We start from the raw sequence: 19,515 nt of genomic DNA on the forward strand, positions 1-19,515 counted from the left end.
TAAGATTCATAGAAACAAGATAAGAAGGTTGTGTTGAGATCCAAGGTAGGCCATGCAGAGATGTGTGACGACGGTTCACAAAAAGCCAGGAAAGGGCATCCTGGGAAATTGGCAGGGGCCATGCTAGCTCTCAGTGAAAGAAGGATGGATGGCTGGATGAAGAATTCCCAGGTGCTGGTGTCTGTCATATAGCAAGCACAGGTGTCAGAAGATCAGGGCCAAACATGGTAGGGAGTGAAACAATAGGAAGTGTGGTTTGAAGGGGCCTCCATATTATGGGCAGGGGAGGCTTCAGATAGACTCCTCAGTGACAGGCATGGCCTTGGCACCCTCTTTGATTCCTCCCTTTGGGGACATCCTCATTTGACCTAACAGTCGCGCTCCAACCTCTTACTGGTTGTCAAGTTCCCACTAGCATTTAAATCTAACAGAAGTATGAAAACGTTCATCATGTTAGACAAATAGAAGGCTGCAGAAGAAGAGTGTTGGATCCTGCTGGAACAGACTTAGTGCCCGGTTGGGGATTATGCTGTGCCCCACTTCTGGCATTGGGGACTTGATTGCAGCTCCTGAAAGGTCACTCAAGGACTGGCCTTGGAGTCAGGGAGCCACGGTTTAGGTTCTGATCAAATGAGAGATGCCTAGCACACAGCAAGTGCTTAATAAATGCTTGCTTGCTTGCTTCCTTCTGTCCCATTCTGGGATCTGCTACCTACCTGACTTTCCTTCTCTGGCCCTTAAGTTTCCTCCTTTATTAGCAGAAACTCAGACCAGATGGTCTCTAAGGCCTTCCAGCTTTAAATCTAGGTTCTGGTGGAACCCAGGGTGAACCCATGGGACCAGTTGGACCATTCCTACAGAGCAGAACAGAGAGATTTCAGTGTGTTCCATTTATCAGGACTTCCTTCCTCATAAGCACGGTCAGACCTTGAGGTGATGCTCGTCCAAAATAGACGAATTGTCGGCCTGCGCTGTCTCATGAGCCTGTGGCTGCCCTCTGTAGAAGAACTCTCCTCCTGTACTCGAGTGCTAGGAGAATTTTGGAGAATTAGGAGCGTCTTCACTTACATCTGTGAAGGACTTTAAGCTGGAAGGGACCTCAGGGAGCTCCTTGTCTGAGCCTCTCCCTGGATTGCTGGGGACGGGGAAAGTCGAGGTGGGCCCGAGTCTTCTCAGGCAGAGCTGGGATGGAAACCCAGGTCCTTCAGACCTACTATTTTCACTTTGTCTGTTCTACCTAATTTGCAAAAGTGTTTTTTCATCCGTCTTGTATTTGAGGCCAGTGAGAAGACAGAACTAGACATCCCGTCTTGCACACACAAGCCAGTGACTCCTCTAGAGAACCTTCCCTCTTCCTGTGCCCTGCTGGGCTCTGCCTCCAAGAGAGCGTCTGCTTGCTCAGACTTGTGCTGTTGTTCAGACTATGTTCAAAGTCGTACTTTTGTGGGCCCACGAGGTTGGTTATAGGAAAGGCCCCCAGAGACTTAGATGTTTAAAAGTTGGCTTGTATCTCCTCTGTAACCTGAAGCATTTGGACTACATGACCTCTCCAGGGTTTCTTACCACTCTGTCTTATTGTCCTGTGAGCCCATAAAAGTATTCTAAGTACAAACTGAGAACTCTCTAAATCTTGGGGCCTTAAGATCTGTACAGATGAGAGGCTTAGGGCAGTAATAGGAAGATAGAAGAATCTGTGGTTCTACCATGCCCAAGTTTCTTCCTTAGTAAACAGCTTGGGAAATTAGGATCTTCAGGGCCTCCCCTATCTCCCCTCCCCTGTGCACATACAGATATGCACACGCCATGAAATTGCATGGAGAGAATCAGATCTGTTGTAGGCAGCTTTAAAAGTACATTTAGTATTTTTTGAAGCAAACCTTTACTTATTCAAGAATCTGTTGTCTTAGTATGATGCCTGGCCCGTAGTGGGTCCTTAATAAAGCTCCCCATATGAGGGCACCAATCCATTGGGAATCACGGAGAACCAGATTGGCATTTCAGTCTCCACTTCTCAAGAGTATCAGGATGAACAGCATTAAAGCTTTGACTTGGGCCTTGGCAGCAGGAGTGGTGGGGTATCTTCCGGCTTCCAAGTACTTGATGACTGGAGAGTGAGCTCCCCCAAGGGACTGTGGGGAATGTGCCATATGCTGACGGGAAAGGGTAAAGTTGGAGAAAAGGTGGAGACAGTTTGGAGTGGGAGAGCAATGACCCCTAAGCTCATTGAGTTTCATCACTGTGATGGAAATGAGGAAACCATCAGTTGTCAGGAAGGGACCAAAGGAGTTGATTGTAGATGTCATTATTTCCGATCCCAAAGGTTCTGTGATCTCCAGGATGCACGTTGGAGCCTGGCTGTTTGAGGAGGGCCCGGATTCTGGCCCAAGGTCGGAAGGGCTGGGGCTGGCTCCCAGTGCAGCCTGCCAGGCCACATCGCCAGAGATAGAGCCACCAACGGCTCAGTTCAGGGTATTTTAAGACTGTTTATTGTGTTGCTTGGTAGGGGGTGAGGCACAGCAGGAGGGGGGTGGCTCAAACAATACGGGGTGATATGGTAGGAAGGGTGTGTGTGCCTGTGTGTGCACTTGTGCATGTGCGCGCGTGCGCATGGGAGACAAGGACAAATGTGGGGCAGGTTGTACACATGAAGCAGAACGGGTTAAAGCCTTGTCCTTTCTCTGGCGCCTTGAAAGGCTGCCACATCGAGCCCGAGCCCTCGGGGGCTGGCCCAGGGTTCTCCTATTGCAGTGGTGGTGGGAGGGAGCTGCTGGGGCTGCTGGAGGAGTTCTCCTCCTAGGCCAGGAGTTTCCGCCAATCAGAGATCAGAGAGTGGTCGGAGAACACGCCCCCTCCCAGCTCTGCAGCAGAACGCCTGGGCTCTCCTGGCTTTGCTGATCTTCCCACCGGCAGCTCCCCTTCCCTTCTCTCTATCTTTTTCTCTCCCTCCTTTCCTCCTGCCTCTTTTCTCTTTCTCTTTTTTCCTTCTTCCCGTCTCTTTCCCCTTTCTCTCTAATTCTTTTCCCTTCTCTCCTCTCCTTTCCCCTCTCTTTCTGTGTCTCTCTGTCTCTCTCTTCTCCGCTTCTCTCTCTCTCCCTCTTGCCTCTCTCACTCCCCTTTTCCCAATACCCCTCCCCTCTCTCCCCCCTCCCTCTCCCCCCCCCCCCCCCCCCGCCATCTTCCGTTGCAAAGCATTTCTGGGAGCTGCATGTGAGTGACGCAGTAGCATTGTTCACAGGCACAGGAAGCCGTGACTGGGCTGTGCTGAAGGGCTGGGGACTGCTGGGGACGGAGCACACTCGCCTGCCTGCGGCTCCTCAGGGGCTTCAGAGCAGGCTTTCTCAGCCCAGGGGCTTTGGGGACATCTGCAGTTGTACCGTACCTTCGAAATTTCAGAGCTAGAAAATCCCAGTAGCTCAGGACAACTTCCAGCACAAACAAGCAAACAAAGGCTGGGGAAACTTGAACCAAGAGTCTGCGGCTCCGGAGGGACAAGAAGCCCAAGGTCAAGGCAGTCGGTGAAGCCTTTCAGGTTTGGGGGGGGCTGGAACTGGGGCCTTTGTTTGGGGAGGGGGAAGGACAGTGCTCGGGCTCTTGTCTTGTGGCGTCCTTGGCACCCTTGCCAGTGGGAGAGTCCTGGCTTCTCTCCTGCCTGCTCTGCTGCGCCCACCACCCTGAGGGCCTTTGCTGATTCACTGCTGGCCTCCTTCCCCTCCCTTTTTTTTTTTCTTCCCAGGGAAAACGATTTGGTTTGAAGGTTTCCCAAACTGTCTGGGGCTTTGGGGTATGTCAGCCTGTCGATCTTTAACCCGTGAAGGGTGTTGGCTGTTTTGTACAGTCCTTCCCTAAAGGGCCTCAGCTGGAGCCTGCCCACAGCTTCAGAGGGAAGCAGGGTGTGGGGGCTTGTGGGAATGGCCCCTTTGAAAGACCAGACCTTGGAAGGAAATGTGCATTTCCCTCCACACCCACACATATCACCCCCATCCCTCCCTCCACACCCTCGCTTGGAGAAGAACAGTTGGTCGGGTGGCCCTCCATCTCCTTAACCTAAATGCAGATCTTGCAGTGAGCATGCGCAGTCTGTTTTGTTCAGAGTGGAAAGTCCCTGTTTGTGGACAGCTCAGTTTCTGCTCAGGCAGAGGAAATGGGCAGAGCCCTCCAGCCCAGCAGCCTGTGCAGAAGGTCTCCAGAGGGAGGCGAGGCTGGGCAGAGAGCTGGGGGAGGGGAAGCTCACCTCACTTCCTAGCCACATTTTGAATGGATCTTAATTTTTCACCCTGGGGAGATTAAGAGCCTAGTCCTGAGCCTTGTCCCACGTGGCACCAACACCCCGCCTCCTCACCCCTACACAGTGTGGGACTAACCAGAGGTTCCTGAATATGGTGCCATAGCAACATGAAGTAAATAAAACATGGAATGGAATTGGTTTGGGGGAGGGTAAGAAGGATCTGGAGACTTGGCCTGGACAGTATTTTGGGGGAGGTCCCTGGGTAAGGGGGTTCTGCCAGGTGCCAGCTCTGGGGGGTTCGTGGTCTGGATTGGCTGCAGCCTAGAGATTGTTCCTACTTTAGGCAGACTCCAGAGTGCTTATTAAAGATGACAGGAGAGAGACCCCTGGTTAACACCCACGGAAGGGAAGAGGGAACCGCCTTTCTTGAATGTTCAGTTGCTGCCTTTGGGCTTATGAGGTCAGCAAAGCAAAGATCTTCTTTCACCTGCTGGATGGGCTTGGTCTCAAGATTTTTATATCTGGGTATTGATGCAGCATTTGTTTCTGAAAACATGGCACATGCAAATGGCCCCAGATGGGTCACAGTAATGTCGTCTCCTGAGTCATTTACCCCTGGCCTGGTGCAGGCACAGGAGAACACATAATGCTTGGGGCTTCCTTTGTTCTTTTAGATATTGATTGTCTGTATTCTGACCTTGAGAGCAGGGGTTCTGAAAGGGGGGATCCAGGGACCCCAAGAGTCCCCGAGAACCTCTCAGGGGTCCACAAGGTCAAAACTGCTTTCCTAATCATTGCTAAGGTATTTCCGATTCTATTGTGGTTAATATCAGTAGAGAGAGCCCCACAGTAAAGCTCTTAGGCAGTGGGAGGGGGCTCCTCAGTAATTCAGAAGAGTGTAAAGGACTCCTGTTCCTAAACAGTATGAGCCCCTCCAGGGTTAGCGCCCTCAAGAGTCACGATACTGCTGTTGGCGATATATCGTTCATGTGTGTTGGTGTCGTCATCCGCAGCCGCCCCCACCCCCAACAGAGAGAGGCCATGATTGGCTGCCTGCTGTCTCTGTAAAGGAGGGGGGGAAGATATCAGAGATCGCCCTCCTTTAGAGGAATCCATTTGTCAATAACCCTGGCTCCACAGGGCTCTGTTCCTGGGTCCGTAGAGTTGGCCGCAGAAGGAGGAGGTAGGCAGAGAGCCCAGTGTCTGCCATGCACTGCATTAGACTGAGTTTCAGTGATGACGCCACCTCTGATTTTCTTCTTCTGCAGTCGGCACCCAAAGGGAGGGTGAAGGGATGCCATGGAGTGACCCTTCTGGCCCTCAGGGATCTCTTCCTGGAGGCTTGGCCCTTGTTCATGCTGCTCTGCTTTTCTCTTCTCTCTTTTCTCACAGATACTTCTAGAGGAGCTTGCCCATAGTGATCCCAAGTTAGCCCTCACTGGAGTCCCCATAGTACAGTGGCCCAAAAGGGACAAGGTAAGAGATTCTGTCCAACTTGAAGTTTTTCCAGGGGGGGTGGTGAAGGGGGCAGCAAGGCACTCTCCTGACTGGGGGCCAGAGCTGCTGCCTGATAGCCCCCCCCCAGCTCTGCTCAGGGTCTGTGGCTGGGCTGTTGGCCTTTACCAGGGGTGGTTCCCCAAGGACACTGCTATGGCCCTAGTGTGCTCAGTGAGTCCATCGTGCCTTTTCAGGGTGGTTTGGTTTTTCACAGAGCAGGAGAGGCATATAATGAAGACCTAAGTCCTGCCATTTTAAATTTCCTTTTTTTTTTTTTTTCGTGATCATAAGGTCATTGTCACTTGAGATTTTCCTTAATTTCTTGGTTTAGTGAAAAAGAAGGAAAGCAGTCACAAACATGTGATACTCATAAACAGTTTGGTCCTTTCATGTGGTAGAGGCAGACAGTGCTTTACTAAAATCCTATTTTCCCATCTGATCATAAGCCTGGAACATGAGGTGTTTACAGTGAGAGTCCTTCTGCTCCTAACTGTGACCCATCCCAGCCGCACAGTGTGAGAGGCCCACTTCTCTGATCTGTCAACACTCATGACTAAAAGTCAACAACTTCCGAAACAGACTCCACTGGTAAACTGAGCACTTGTGGTACATTAGGTACAGTGCTGAGCCTGGGTCAGGAGAGACCTGAGTTCAAATCTGGCCTCAGATATGTACTAGCTCTGTGACTTTCAGCAAGGCATTTCATCTCTCTCTGTCTCAGTTTCCTCACCTGTAAAATGGGATTATAATAGCGCCTGCCTTCTGCAATTCTAAGGATCAAATGAGATATTTTTTTTGCAGGAGAAACATGCTTAGCACACTGTTAAGCATACAGTAGTAGGACCCTTCCCCAAGTTTGGTTGGTCACCTTGGGTTATTATGTCTATGCTGTATGTACAGTGCTATTTTAGGAACCGTAGGGAGTTAGGAGAAGTTGAATGTGGCTTCTGCCCTTAAAAAAAAGTTAACAGAATTAATACAGTGTATACATATATACACAGGTATCCTAGCCCCAATCCTCTAGACCTTGGTTTAACCACTGTCTTCTTGCCCTGCCTTCAGCCAGCCCCTTCTAACTCTGTGACCCACCCCCACCTGTCCCATGTCTTATTCGTGACCCACCATCACCACCAGGCCCCTGTGTTAGAGGGTGCCTGGTACCTGTTAAGGTCTTAAATATGAAGTATTCTGGGTATGGAAAGGATTAGGACAGTTCCAGCCTTTATGGCTGCTGTGTATTTTACATTCTTCTCGATCCTCACACAGACCAAGACTGCAGTAGATGAGGTTAGCTTTTGAAAAGTTTCCAAAAGGTGAATCCCAGAGTTTTAAAGTCTAAGAAGGAGGCAGTTTGGTGTAAAAAAAAAAAAAAAAAGATCTGAGACAGCGGCTCCCTGGTTTCTCCTCCCAGAGGAGAGCCCCTGGATCCAACTGACCTCCCCATGTTCTCTTTCCAGCTTAAGTTCCCCACACGACCCAAGGTGCGGGTTCCAACCATTCCTATCACAAAGCCTCACACCATGAAGCCTGCTCCTCGACTGACCCCAGTAAGACCCGCTGCCTCGCCCATCGTCTCAGGAGCCCGGCGGCGGCGGGTTCGGTGCCGGAAATGCAAGGCCTGTGTCCAAGGCGAGTGTGGCGTGTGCCACTACTGCAGGGACATGAAGAAGTTCGGGGGGCCTGGTCGCATGAAGCAGTCGTGTGTCCTTCGCCAGTGCCTGGCAGTGAGTGTGCCACCCTATGGGGGGAGGCTTTTGTCCCTCCTCTACCTTCTCTGCCAAGGGGTAGAAGCTGAAGGAGAAGGCATTTGAGCTCATCTTCTTACTCCCTCCTCCCTAATTACCTCATTCTTGCCCCAGGGGTTGGTGTCTGGGCAGGTCAGACAGGGGTGTCATTGACTTAGGCTGCCACCCACCCTGCCCTAGTGATTCTCCTACATCTTCCTTTTGACTTCCCCTGACCTTTCTTGCCCTCTGTAAACTGGCCCAAGGACTTTAGGAAGCTAAGTAACTGCAGTCCTACAGTCTCCCTGATTCTGTCTTTGCTTCTCTCTTAGCCCCGACTGCCTCATTCAGTCACATGTTCTCTCTGCGGAGAGGTGGATCAGAATGAGGAAACCCAGGACTTTGAGAAGAAGCTCATGGAATGTTGTATCTGCAATGAGATCGTTCATCCGGGCTGCCTGCAGGTGAGAAACCCTTCATTGCTTGGAAATGGGTAAAACCAAGGAGTGAGGGGACCCTTTCAGATGGAGGTCATTGGTGTACTGGTGCAGAACAGAGGCCATCTGGATCACTTCCTGTGGTTCATTGCCCTCCATCGGTCTTGGGCACTGTGACGGCCCTCTAGGCTCAGTCATCTACATCCTATTGGGTCTTTGGCCGTTCTGAGACTGAGGTCAAATCCAAGGTGCTCCTGGCCAAAAATGAGGACCTGGGGACAACCATGCCCCCTCCGATGTTGAGGTCCACAGGAAACTCAGGGGCCAGAATGGGACCTAACCCTTGGGTGTCCTAAGGCAGAGAATCTCAGAGGTGGGCAAGACCTCCAGAAGCTTAGTCCCCCCATTGGTCCTTAAACAGGAATCCCCTAACGATCTCTGCAAGTGGTTACCTAGTATCACCTCGCAGTCTTCTAGTGAAGGGGGCTCCATGGCCAGAGACAAGCCATTTCACTTTTGGACATTTCTAAAGGTTCCCCAGCTGTGTCTGAGTCTTTGCTCCTAGTTCTGCCTTCGATGACCAGTAAAATAAGCATAATTCCTCTTGCTCTTCCTCAAACTAGACCTTCAGATACATAAATTCCCTCTAAGTCTTGTTTCTTCCAAGGTCAAGATCCCCAACTCAGTCCTTAGATGGAGTCTCCAAGTTCTCTCGTCATGGATTTACTCTTGGAATCTTTGGACCCTGGAGCCTGTCCCATTGCTCCCAGGGCTCAGCTCACCAGCTAGCTTGTTGGTGCCCTCCCTAAATTGTATCGCCCAGAATTGAGGAGAGCGTTCCGGTTGCGGTCCAGTCATAGCCACAGAAAGATAGCTGTACTGGAAAAGGCCAGGCTTAGAAGTATGTCCAGCTCTTCTGTGTGCCTGCCAAGATCTCCAGGCCCTACTGCAGCTGATGGGGGTCAGATCTCCTGGAGAAAGCCCAGGGGTTCACCCGACTGCATCCTTCCTGTGGCCTAGTACTTTAGTGGCTCTGCAAAAGTGAGAGAGAATGTCTTTCTCACAGCATTTGCCAGAATATTGACTTTGAGACAGGGCTAAAGGATGGGGCTTGACCACTTCCTGTGTTTGCAGATGGATGGAGAAGGGCTGCTCAATGATGAGCTGCCTAATTGCTGGGAGTGCCCAAAGTGCTACCAAGAGGACACCTCCGAGAAGGTGCAGGTGAGTGGCCCAGACCCTGGCTTCTTCCTTTCCCCGGGACTCCTGAACTCATCCCGCATAGTGTTACAGAGCACTTTCTACCCACACACTCCTCCTTCAACTGTTATATTCCTATGGTTGCAACATTGTACACCCTTGTTCGAGTGCTTTTCTGCAGCTGGGCTTGTTCTGGAATGAGAAGGAACATGGTCCTAAGCTGGGGCTGGAAGTTCAGCTTATTTGAGGAATCCAAAGGTGCCTACAAAGGGCAAAGGGTCAGATACAGTTGGGTCACAGCCTTCAGGAATGAACCCGTATGCCTTTTGGCGGACAGTGACCTACTGTGGGGTCCCTTGAGTTTTCAGTCCAGTGAGTTCCCATTCTGGCCATCTCCCAAACGCTCTTAAGGCGGGTGAGCTCTGCCATCTTACAGAGGCAGCTCTTTCTCTAGGGGCAGCTATCCCGTGACCTAGAAGAGCTGGGCAGCCAGGCCCGAAAGGGCCAAGAAGACAGATGTCCTCCCTAAGAGCTTGGGTCTGTCCTGCTGGCCCCTTAGTATGGATGGAAGTGAAGATGAAAGAAAGCTGAGTTAGGAGGCAGTTAAAGTCAAGCCTAAGCAGCTTAACTGTTGGGAGCCTTCATTTTTAGAGTTTTTCTTGTCACATTAGATAAGTTTAGGGCAGCTGTATTTTAATCTTGCCTTCTCATGCTTCACAAGTGCAGACGGCTAAAATGGACCCCAGCCTCTGACTGCCTTGGGCAGAAGGCTGGGAGGAGAGCCCCCTGAGCCTTGCCTGAGGAGCTAGGTTTTTCCCATGCTGGAGAGTTTTGATTTTAGTGTGAGGATTCATCATAATCCTGTCTGACAGCAGTCCAGGAGAAGCCACTGTTCTTGGGAAGCTGTGGTAGATGAATTTACTCTCAGAATCTTTGGACCCCCGGAGTCTATCCCATTGCTCCCAGGGCTCAGGCTTCCGAGGTCTGACCAAGCCTTGCTCCTCAGGTTTTAACCCTGGGTAAAGTTCCATCTAATAGCAACCTCACTGCTGCTGCTGGGCCCAGAGGCAGTGTCTGCTCTTTTGGAGCCCTTGAAGCCTAAGGGAGGTAAACATGAGCATATTTGGGGTTGGGGTGGCTGGCCCACCTGCCCAGCCACCTCTGATGGGAACAGAGCTGGCCGGGACAGAAGGGGCAGGCAGCAGCTCGTCATTCGAACCAAGAGTGTAGCGACCCAGAGAACCTTCCCTAGGGTCATTCTAAGGCCACCTGCTGTAAGTTTGGGAAGAGCAGGCACTCATTGCCCTTTCTCGGGCCTGTTTTGCAGAAACGTAAAATGGATGACGGTGATGAAGACGTGGTCCAAGCCAAAGTCCTGCGGCCTCTGCGGAGCTGTGATGAGCCGCTCACGCCACCCCCCCACTCGCCCACGGCCATGTTGCAGCTCATCCATGACCCAGCATCCCCTCGAGGTGTGGTGACCCGGTCCTCTCCAGGAGCTGGGCCAAGTGACCACCACAGTGCCAGCCGAGATGAGCGCTTCAAACGGCGCCAGCTGCTGCGGCTTCAGGCCACCGAGCGAACAATGATGCGAGAAAAGGAGAACAATCCCAGCGGCAAGAAGGAGCTCTCTGAAGTAGAGAAGGCCAAAATTCGGGGGTCCTACCTCACAGTCACACTGCAGAGGCCCACCAAAGAGCTGCACGGAACATCCATTGTGCCCAAGCTGCAGGCCATCACGGCCTCCTCCACCAACCTCCGCCATTCCCCCCGGGTGCTGGTGCAGCACTGCCCCACTCGCACTCCCCAGCGGGGCGATGAAGAGGGCCCGGCTGGAGAGGAGGATGAGGAGGATGAGGACGAGGATGAGGAGGACAGTGCAGAGGAGGGCGGGGCGGCCAGGCTGAACGGCCGGGGCGGCTGGGCACAGGACGCGGATGAGAGCTGGATGCAGCGGGAGGTCTGGATGTCTGTCTTCCGCTACCTCAGCCGCAGAGAACTGTGTGAATGTATGCGGGTGTGCAAGACATGGTATAAATGGTGAGCACAGAAGAAGGGGGTCCCAAGAGCAGGTGTTGCCCTTGGGCTGGGGATGGGAGGAGAATTCTCTCTCCCTTCCCCTCTCCTTGGCTTTCTGGTTTCTAGTTCAGACCTCTTGGTCTTGTTGGGAAGGATGATCACACCAGAAGACTACCATGTCTCAGGGCCAGGCGTGGCCGACTTTAGCCAGCTCTGGTTCCTGCTGGCAGCTGCTCTTAGCACCAGTGTAGCTCGTTGGGTTTTTGGGTTGTCAGGAAAGGGAGAAAGGACTCATCCTGCCTTTTGCCTTCCTCCCCTCTGCTTCTGTCCCAGTCCTCTTTGTTGGGAACAAGAAATCTTGAGTCAAGGGACAGGTTTGTAGAATTTCTGTTAAGGCTGCAGTGTCTCATAGCTGGAAACCTCCCTTCAGCGGCTTGAAGTCAGTATGCAGATTTCCTTAATTCATAGGCTGTTTATAGGAAAACATCCATGCCAGTCTTCCCTGAGAAATTTAAATTGAGTTAATCTCAGAGTTGGAAATGTCAGTCTTGTGCTGAGCTGCTGGACCTCCATTTCTTTCTGTCCAGATCAGGCAGACTCTTTGGTTTTCTGATAACTCTGTAGTTCCTGTGAGCTACTGATCTTCCAGATGAAGATTCTTGTCTTCAGTAATGATCTTAACATAATAATTAGATGAGTGTAAAGGCAGAATGATGGGGAATCAATCCTCCTTGTTTCCACAAGGTAAAATGTGATCCCTTGGCAAACTGGTGCTGATTTCTTTTCCTCGGCCCCCTCTCTCCTCCCCCCCATCCTATCCGTGGTTCTGAGACATTCGTTGCCTGTCTCTTTGCCAAGCTCCATTTGGAACAAGAGAAAGCTGTTTTGTTATCCCTCTCTATATACCCCTAGGGACCCCTCCTTTTTGCCCCCAGATATGCCACACCCACTCCACCTCCTCCCCTTTGCTGCTCCCTGCTCTGCTTGGAGGCCAAACCCAGAGTGGGTGGGGCCCTGGCAACCTTGGAGACAGATAAGCTACTCTTCAAACAGCCTGGAGTCCTTCAGGCCCCTCCCTACCGAGGGACTGAGGGCCATGATTGGGATGGCGGTGGCCGGAGTTCAGGAGGCTTGGGACAGGCCAGCCCTTGTAAATTCTATACAAGTAGTGATGAGCATGGCCCCAGAAGGACTCAGGAGAAATGTTCAGATGCTTTCCCCCCAACATCCAGAGGAGGGAAGATTTCCTTTACAGAAACACTGAAAACATTCAGCTCCTCTGATTTCACTGTGCACCTTCCTGACCAGTGTAGGTTTCCCCCACCCCTCAGAGTGGCCAGAGGAGCAAAATGAGTGGTTGTCCTAGGAAACGGAACCCTTTACTATGTTACCCAAATGAAAAGAGACCTTCTTGACCTGTGCCCCTGGGGCCCAGCAGACTCTTGCACGACATCCCACAGCAGGAGTCTGGCAAAGAGAACCTTTTCGTTGCAGCCCCAGTGGTGAGAGGCATGGCAGGACTCTGGGGGGTAGCAGGGGCTAACAGTTTTTGGGTTGGTTATCTTCACCTTTTCCAGGTGCTGTGACAAGAGACTCTGGACAAAGATTGATTTGAGCAGGTGCAAGGCCATTGTTCCCCAGGCCCTGAGCGGAATCATCAAGAGGCAGCCAGTCAGCCTGGATCTCAGTTGGACCAACATCTCCAAAAAACAGCTGACCTGGCTTGTCAACAGGCTTCCCGGTGAGTGGTTGGGGAGCAGTCGGGGATCATTTCTGGGTTGCAGCCCTCAAGCATGAAGTGGAAGAGTGGAGGGAGAAGCCAGAGCCACCATCACTTCCTGTTTCTGAGGCCTCTCCCTAAGCGGGTGTCCAGCTGAGAGCTGAGGCCAAGCCCTGTGTGAGTCTGAAAGAGCCCCCTTATCTCTTGCAGGCCTAAAAGATCTCCTCCTAGCAGGCTGCTCCTGGTCTGCAGTCTCTGCTCTCAGCACCTCCAGCTGCCCCCTTCTCAGGACCCTGGACCTTCGGTGGGCTGTAGGAATCAAGGACCCCCAGATTCGAGACTTGCTGACCCCACCGACTGATAAGCCTGGTAGGCATTGCTCTCCTTGGGCTTGTAGCCCTATGACCCCGAGGAAGGAGGCAGTGACCATCAGTCAGGGGGCCAGCAAGGTCCAGATGGAATGGGAATGAGCATTCAGGCAGGGCCGTGTGAAGCCTGGGGACCCTTCTCAGGATCATGTTTTCAAATGTATAAAATATGTAGGATTGCCAAGGAAACCAACTGTCACAGTATTTTTACAAACAAGTTCCTGGGCCCCAGATTCAGATCCTCCTCCTTAAGATCTCTTGGCCTGGATCTGCACAGCATCATACACTGATAAACCAGGCTCGGAGATGGGTCACAAGAAAACATTTGTATACAAATAAACCCTTGTTCTGAGGGTCTTGTTGGGACATTGTGGGAGGCTTTCTGCTGGAGATGGGCTTGGAAGGTTAGGCACACTTGGGCTGGGGCGTGGGGAGGCTCTTGGGCCCCCTGGCGATGGTGCCTGTGAGGGGAGAGAGAGCGAGCGATGAGGAGAGTCCTTCGTGTTTCCCCAGGCCAGGACAATCGCAGCAAGCTCCGGAACATGACTGATTTTCGGCTGGCCGGCCTGGACATCACTGATGCCACCCTCCGCCTGATCATCCGCCACATGCCGCTTCTGTCTCGACTCGACCTCAGTCACTGCAGCCACCTTACGGATCAGTCGTCCAATCTGCTGACAGCCGTGGGCTCTTCCACACGCAACTCCCTCACAGAAATCAACATGGCAGGTACAGCCGTGGGCTTCCCCAGCTCGAGTACCCACGGAGCACTGCTACGTGCTCAGGCCCCACAGGCCAGTGCTCCACGCTGAGCTTGTGCTCCTGGGCCGCAGAGGCAGGGCTTGTTGGGAGGCAGCAGGAGAGAGCCTGAATTCCCCTCAGAGGGTGATGGAGGTGGCTTTTTGGCTCTGCTCAGTGCCTGCTGCGGGGGGTGGGCAGGGCTGCCCTCAGAGCTTCTCTTTGTCCATAGGTTGCAATAAGCTGACGGACCAGTCCCTGTTGTATCTACGGCGCATCTCAAATGTCACCTTGATTGACCTTCGAGGCTGCAAGCAGATCACTCGGAAGGCCTGTGAGCATTTCATCTCAGACCTATCCATCAACAGCCTCTACTGCCTGTCTGATGAGAAGTTGATCCAGAAAATCAGCTAAAGCCCACTCAGCCCCAGACTGAACAGGAAACAGAAACCCCCCCCCCTCCCCACTGTGGAGAGCTGCTCCCCCTATTCTGCACGGGCTCTGAGGCCAGCCTCCCACTCCCCACTGTGGAGAGCTGCTCCCCATATTTGGCACGGGCTTTGAGGCCGGCCTCCCATTCCCTCTGCTCTCCCATCCCTGTCCCCTTCCAGCACAGCAGGATTGGGACAGAGAGGGTGTTCCTACTGTGCACGGTCCTCCTGACCGAGCACAGGGATGACCCACCTGTTCCCTTCTCTCCTTCCTTCCCTCCCTCATTCCTTCCCTCCCTCTGTTGAAAAAGGGATAGGAAAAAATCACAGGAGGTGCTGTTGAGGTGCTCACTTGGAGACCAAGCTCATAGTTGGGGGTGCCGTGCCAACTTAATCAGCACCACCCCTGCCCCGCCGAGGCCACCCTCTCCCCTCCTCCTTCCTGCTCCCAGCAGGGCCTGGGCTAAGCATTATCCCTGGGAAGGAAGCAGCTTGCAGTGCTGCAGAGGGGGGCCCTGCCTCAGTGGCCAGACTTTTTCTTGGGGTGTTCAGTGACGAGTCTCCTCCGACAGGCTCTACTGGGCTTATGCAGATGGTGGCACTGGCCACAGGAAGGCCAGGCCCTGCAATCACACTGGTGCTGTTGAATTTCCAGAAACCTCCTCCATGTCTGTCCCCACCCTCTGCAGCTTGACACTGTCCAAGGCTCATAGCTCAACAAACACCGTCTCCTGTACTTTGCCCTGAGTCCATGTCACATTGCTGTGCACTTAATTGGCTGCTGCCCTGTGGACAGGCCAGGGCTGCCTCGGTTAAGAGCCCAGAGCAGCCATGTTGGGGCTGGGGGGTGGTGGGGAGGCCTCCTGGGCCCAGCTCCAACCACATGATCCCCCTGCTGAAGGCCCCTCTACTCTTAGTACCCTCTTCCCCCAAGATTCTTTTTTCTCTTTTTCTGAAGAGGGCTTTCCCTGGGTGTATGTGCTTGGAGGGAGCGTGTGGCTTCCACAGAGCTGGGGTGGGGGTGGGGGGTGGGGGGGGGGGGGAGGATGAGGACCAGGCCGGGTCCCTGCTCTTTGGACGGCCTGTGAGGGTCTTGTCTTTGTGTATAGTCTGGTGACTCAATCGTCGTTCTTCAGCTTCGAGAAATCCTACGCTTTGGCTCTCCCCCTGCACAGCCGCTAGGTACCTGCCCTCAGCCTGGACCCCCAGACCAGAGGCAGGGAGGGAGGGGGTGGTCTGCATGTGCCTGTTTGTGTAGGCTTTGGGGAGGGCTGGGGTTGTGTGTGCGCCCTCCCTGCTGCCCCCCATTCTTTTGCATTGAGCAGGCCGGTCCAAAGATCCTCTCTAGGGCAGCAGAGAGCTTTTTGCACTTTAAAAAGAAAGAAAAAAGGTCGTGATTTCTTTTTGGGTCATGTGGAAGTGAGAGGAGGTGCTCACAGCAGCTGCCTGTGGCGAGAGCTTCTAAATGTTATACGCAAATTTGCACTCTGCTCCCCAATCTGTAAGGATGTTGATAGCACAACCTTCCCCCTTCTTCTTTGCCACCTCCCCTTCAGTTCCCTTTCGAGACCCGGGGCCTGGGCTTTCCTCTGATCGCAGCCCAAGCCGGGCAGCTGCTCCCTTGCCCTTCACGGAACAGTAGTGGGCAGAGGGGACTCCCCGTGGTGGCCACCTGCCCCAGCTTTGAGTCCTGGCCTGGACTTCAGTGTCTGCGGTGGCGCGGGCTGCGCTCCCTGCAGCCCTGCCCCCCCAGGCCTCGGCCCCCCAGCCCGGGGCTGATGCAGAGGGAACGATTCCAGAGTGCCTCCGGAGGGGAACTTCTCCGAAAAGAGCCCTGGGGATTGAGCAAAAACCTTTATTCTTAATATTATTATTGCTAATGACCTATAATTGAAGCTTCCTGCCTTGTTTGGTCGCTCCTGTGGAAAATACTGAGAAGAAGACTTATTGTTTGTTTGCTTTTTGCCTTTTTTGTAAAAGGGGAGGTGGAGAGACCCCTTCACAGCAGGGATTGTGCCGGGACAGTGCCTCTGACTTTGGGACATTTAACCTGAAGAGAAGTTTCCAAGCCTATTGGGGATTTTTCATTTTCAGCTTGGAAAAATGGAAGCATTTTTCCCGTGCACATAAATGGGAGCGTGCAGGCCGCAGCAGCCGGAGCCAGCTTCCCCTGCTGGGGTTTGCATTCAGTTCGAGGAGAAGGGAGGGGATGATGGCTTTTAGAGGGGATGGGGTCGCTCCCTGCAGTGCTGGTGGTGGCAGTTCTTGAGTTCCTGCACTGGGGCCGGGGGGGGGGGGGGGGGGGGGGGGGCCTGGGGCACCTCAGTTGCAATACTTGCAACCTGCTCCTAGACACAGCCTCCCCAGGGAAGTCCGAGGCTCCAGAGACAGCAGGGAGAGGCTCCCAGCCTCCTCCATCCACCTTTCGGAGCACGGGGGTGAAAACCACAAAGGAAAGGAAGAAAAATTCTCTCTCTATATATATATATACATATATATATATAATATAAAATCACTTGGTGATTAAAAATAACTGCTCCATAAATAAAACTCCTAAAGTCACTATGTTTAAAGGGTTTGGTTGTGCTTTTTGTTTCCCGGAGAAATATTGTAAATATCTATTTTTTGTTGCTGATTTAGAGTCAATCTCCGATGTTGTGCTAAAATTTAAATTAAATGTAAGCATTAAAGGGGATAAGAAGGCAGTCTTTGGCATCTCCATGAACACCTTGGGGTTCTTGAGGGCAGGGCGAGGGGGGAAAGAGAGCGGTTAGCTGGGCCTGGCCTCACTCCTTCCATGTCCTCCACCCTTGGTTTTAGACGAGCAACGCCATTTTTGCTCTGGATATTATAGGGATGGGAAATATTTGTGTAATAAATTTTAGGATGCAAAGAACTCTAATGGGACACTTTTATTTAGGTAAGGGCTCTTGGAGGGTAGAGGGTATTTGGGGCTTTTTTGTTCGTTCGTTTGGGGGATTGAATAAAAGAACAGTTTTTAAAATTCTGCCTGTCATGGTGTATGCATGTGTGTGTCAAGGAGAGGAGAGAGTGTGGCCACTGTAGGGGAAGAAGCCAAGTCAGGCAGCCAGGCTCGGACCCAGAGCGGGCTGGAGCACCCACTCGTGGCCACGCCTGTCTTCTCAGGCCGAGTGAGTCTGGAGTGGGGCCCTTTTCCCGCCTCCCCGAGCCCTACTTGCGGGGTGGGCTGTGTTCCGGACGTGGTTCTCGGGGCTCTCCTCCTTTCTTCCTGTTGCAGGGGTGCTCCTGCTGTCCTGGGAGGTCACCAGATTGACCCAGATGGCCCTGCTTGCCGGCTCTCTCCAGGGTTCATCTATTCCAGAATACACTCGTTCTAGAACCCTGGAAAGGAGTTGTTAGATTAAGTGGTAGGCACCCACGGATTATGTGCGGATGAGGAAACCGAGGTGTGAAAGGGACTCAGGCCAGTGTGCCTTCCCCAGGGGAGCCAGGCTTAGTGGGGGGCACATGTTCATGTCGAGAAAGAAATGAGACAAAGCGGGGAGCTGAAGAGGAAGGTATGGGTGGGGCTCCAGCGGGAAGGTGAGCAAGATCCGGAGGCTCCTTCTAAGGGCCTCGGCTGGGTGTGTCCCGGTAACGACCGGTTTTGTGTGGCACAAGTGCTGGACGTCTCTTGCTGGCCTGGCTTCCCCGGAACCCCAGCTGGCCCAAGGGCCGAAGGGGTGAAAAGTGTCTCGAAGGAGAGGCACAAGTGGGAGCCCACTGCCTGGCTGTCTAGGGCAAGCGTGATCCCCCAGTTTGAGGGGAAAGCAGCTGGTTCTGGTGGGAGCAGGGACGGTGGAGGCGGGGAGGAGAGGCAGGTTCTCCTTCCTCCTGCCACCGACTGCAAATCCCCAGCCTCTGGGACCAGGTCCAGAAGGAAACATCTGCTCCAGGTGCCCGCCCAGGTCTGGCCAGCCGCAGTAAAGCGGAGCCGAGCCTGCCTGCGCCAGCTCTGCTGACGTCAGCCTCCCCCTCCACACACTGCGGCAAGAGCCGCTGCCGCTGCCGCAGCCGCAGTGCCTAGCGGGCCCCACCATAGCAGGAAGCTGGGGGCAGCCGAGTGAGGCCCGCCCCCATGGTGAGCAGAGCAGCTGCCCTCCTCCCTGCAGAGATGTATGGAGGCCCCCTCCCCCCACTTCTCCCAGAGTGATCTCTGCAAACTGGTCACAAGCTAGAGAGAGATGGAAGCAGGAAGGAAAGAGGGGGCGGAGGGGGGGAGAGAAAACCAAGCAAGCACATCAAATATTTATGGGGCCCCTTGGGACACTTACCTCCGCTGACACCCACAGCCTCCAGCGACTGGGGAGGGGCACAAAGCTCAGAGTGTGGCCAGAAGACCCCTACTTGTGGGGGCGGGCTGGGGAAGCAGGCAGCAACGTGTTCTTGGGTCTTCAAGGAGCTAGAGGGAGGGCAGCTCGCTCTACCTGGCCCTCAGAGGGCAGAACTGGTTACTGGTAGAAGGTGCAGGAAAAAGCTCATTCTGTGAGAGCCGCTCCCATGGACGGTGGCCTGCCCCAGACAGGGCCAGAACTACAAGCCAGGGCATCTGACCCCAAAGGCAGCTCCCTCCCTACCATCACTGGTCAAGGAGGCAGGCGAGAGTATGGCCCGGGTCGGGGCCTGAGATCCTCAGGGTCGAGGACCAGTTCAGCCCGATGGAGAGAAGTTTTGTCACTAGATCAGACCGGCTGTGGGGGGACTCCACATGTGTCCCAGCCCCAGAGGGGTTTTAAGCAGCCCTGCCTGCCTCTGGGGGGGGGGGGCACCTGCGCTCTCACTGCTCAGCTGTTGGAGTGCTCTGAGCCTGGCAGTTGGCAGATACAGAGTTGTGAGGGCGCTTGATTGGGGGCTTCCTGGTCTTTGTCCCATCAGCACCCTGTTAACGGGATACCTAACAGAGAATGGCAATTGTCCTCAATACTGCTCTCTGGCTGGGAAATTTGAGGTTCGCTTTGCTGTTGGTCTCTATCTTCCACTGCCCCCCTTGATGTGAGATCTTCTGGCCATACTGTGGAGACGCTGAGTGGCCACTGGAGAGGGCGGGAGAAGGGGCAGCCATCTCTGCCCCTGGAGAGATCAGAGGAGCAGTAGCCAGGGCTGGGGCCTTCCCTACCACGGTTGGCTAACTCCTG

The 19,515-nt window shown here is 53.4% G+C and overlaps 1 protein-coding gene across 10 annotated transcripts in view; it reads left to right on the plus strand.

Moving 5' to 3' along the window:
• KDM2A (lysine demethylase 2A) overlaps positions 1-17,363 on the plus strand; it is a 98,102-nt gene extending 80,739 nt beyond the window's left edge. For 7 of the 10 annotated variants that reach the window (XM_069066467.1, XM_069066465.1, XM_069066468.1 and 4 more), the window contains 9 exons: positions 5,618-5,701; positions 7,180-7,446; positions 7,779-7,910; positions 9,018-9,107; positions 10,411-11,123; positions 12,680-12,843; positions 13,033-13,191; positions 13,704-13,919; positions 14,161-17,363. In XM_069066467.1, the coding sequence (XP_068922568.1) occupies positions 5,618-5,701; positions 7,180-7,446; positions 7,779-7,910; positions 9,018-9,107; positions 10,411-11,123; positions 12,680-12,843; positions 13,033-13,191; positions 13,704-13,919; positions 14,161-14,342 (2,007 nt within the window). In that variant the 3' untranslated portion in view covers positions 14,343-17,363. Of the gene's footprint in view, positions 1-3,152; positions 3,530-4,568; positions 4,686-5,617; positions 5,702-7,179; positions 7,447-7,778; positions 7,911-9,017; positions 9,108-10,410; positions 11,124-12,679; positions 12,844-13,032; positions 13,192-13,703; positions 13,920-14,160 lie in introns of those variants that run through there. The other 3 variants (XM_069066471.1, XM_069066472.1, XM_069066473.1) reach the window with 3 other exon arrangements.
• The last annotated feature ends 2,152 nt before the right edge of the window (positions 17,364-19,515 follow it).

This window comes from Petaurus breviceps, unplaced genomic scaffold (assembly GCF_028583685.1).
Source record: "Petaurus breviceps papuanus isolate PSGF00001 unplaced genomic scaffold, PetGlider_PUasm1.0 90721, whole genome shotgun sequence".
Lineage (NCBI taxonomy): Eukaryota > Metazoa > Chordata > Mammalia > Diprotodontia > Petauridae > Petaurus > Petaurus breviceps.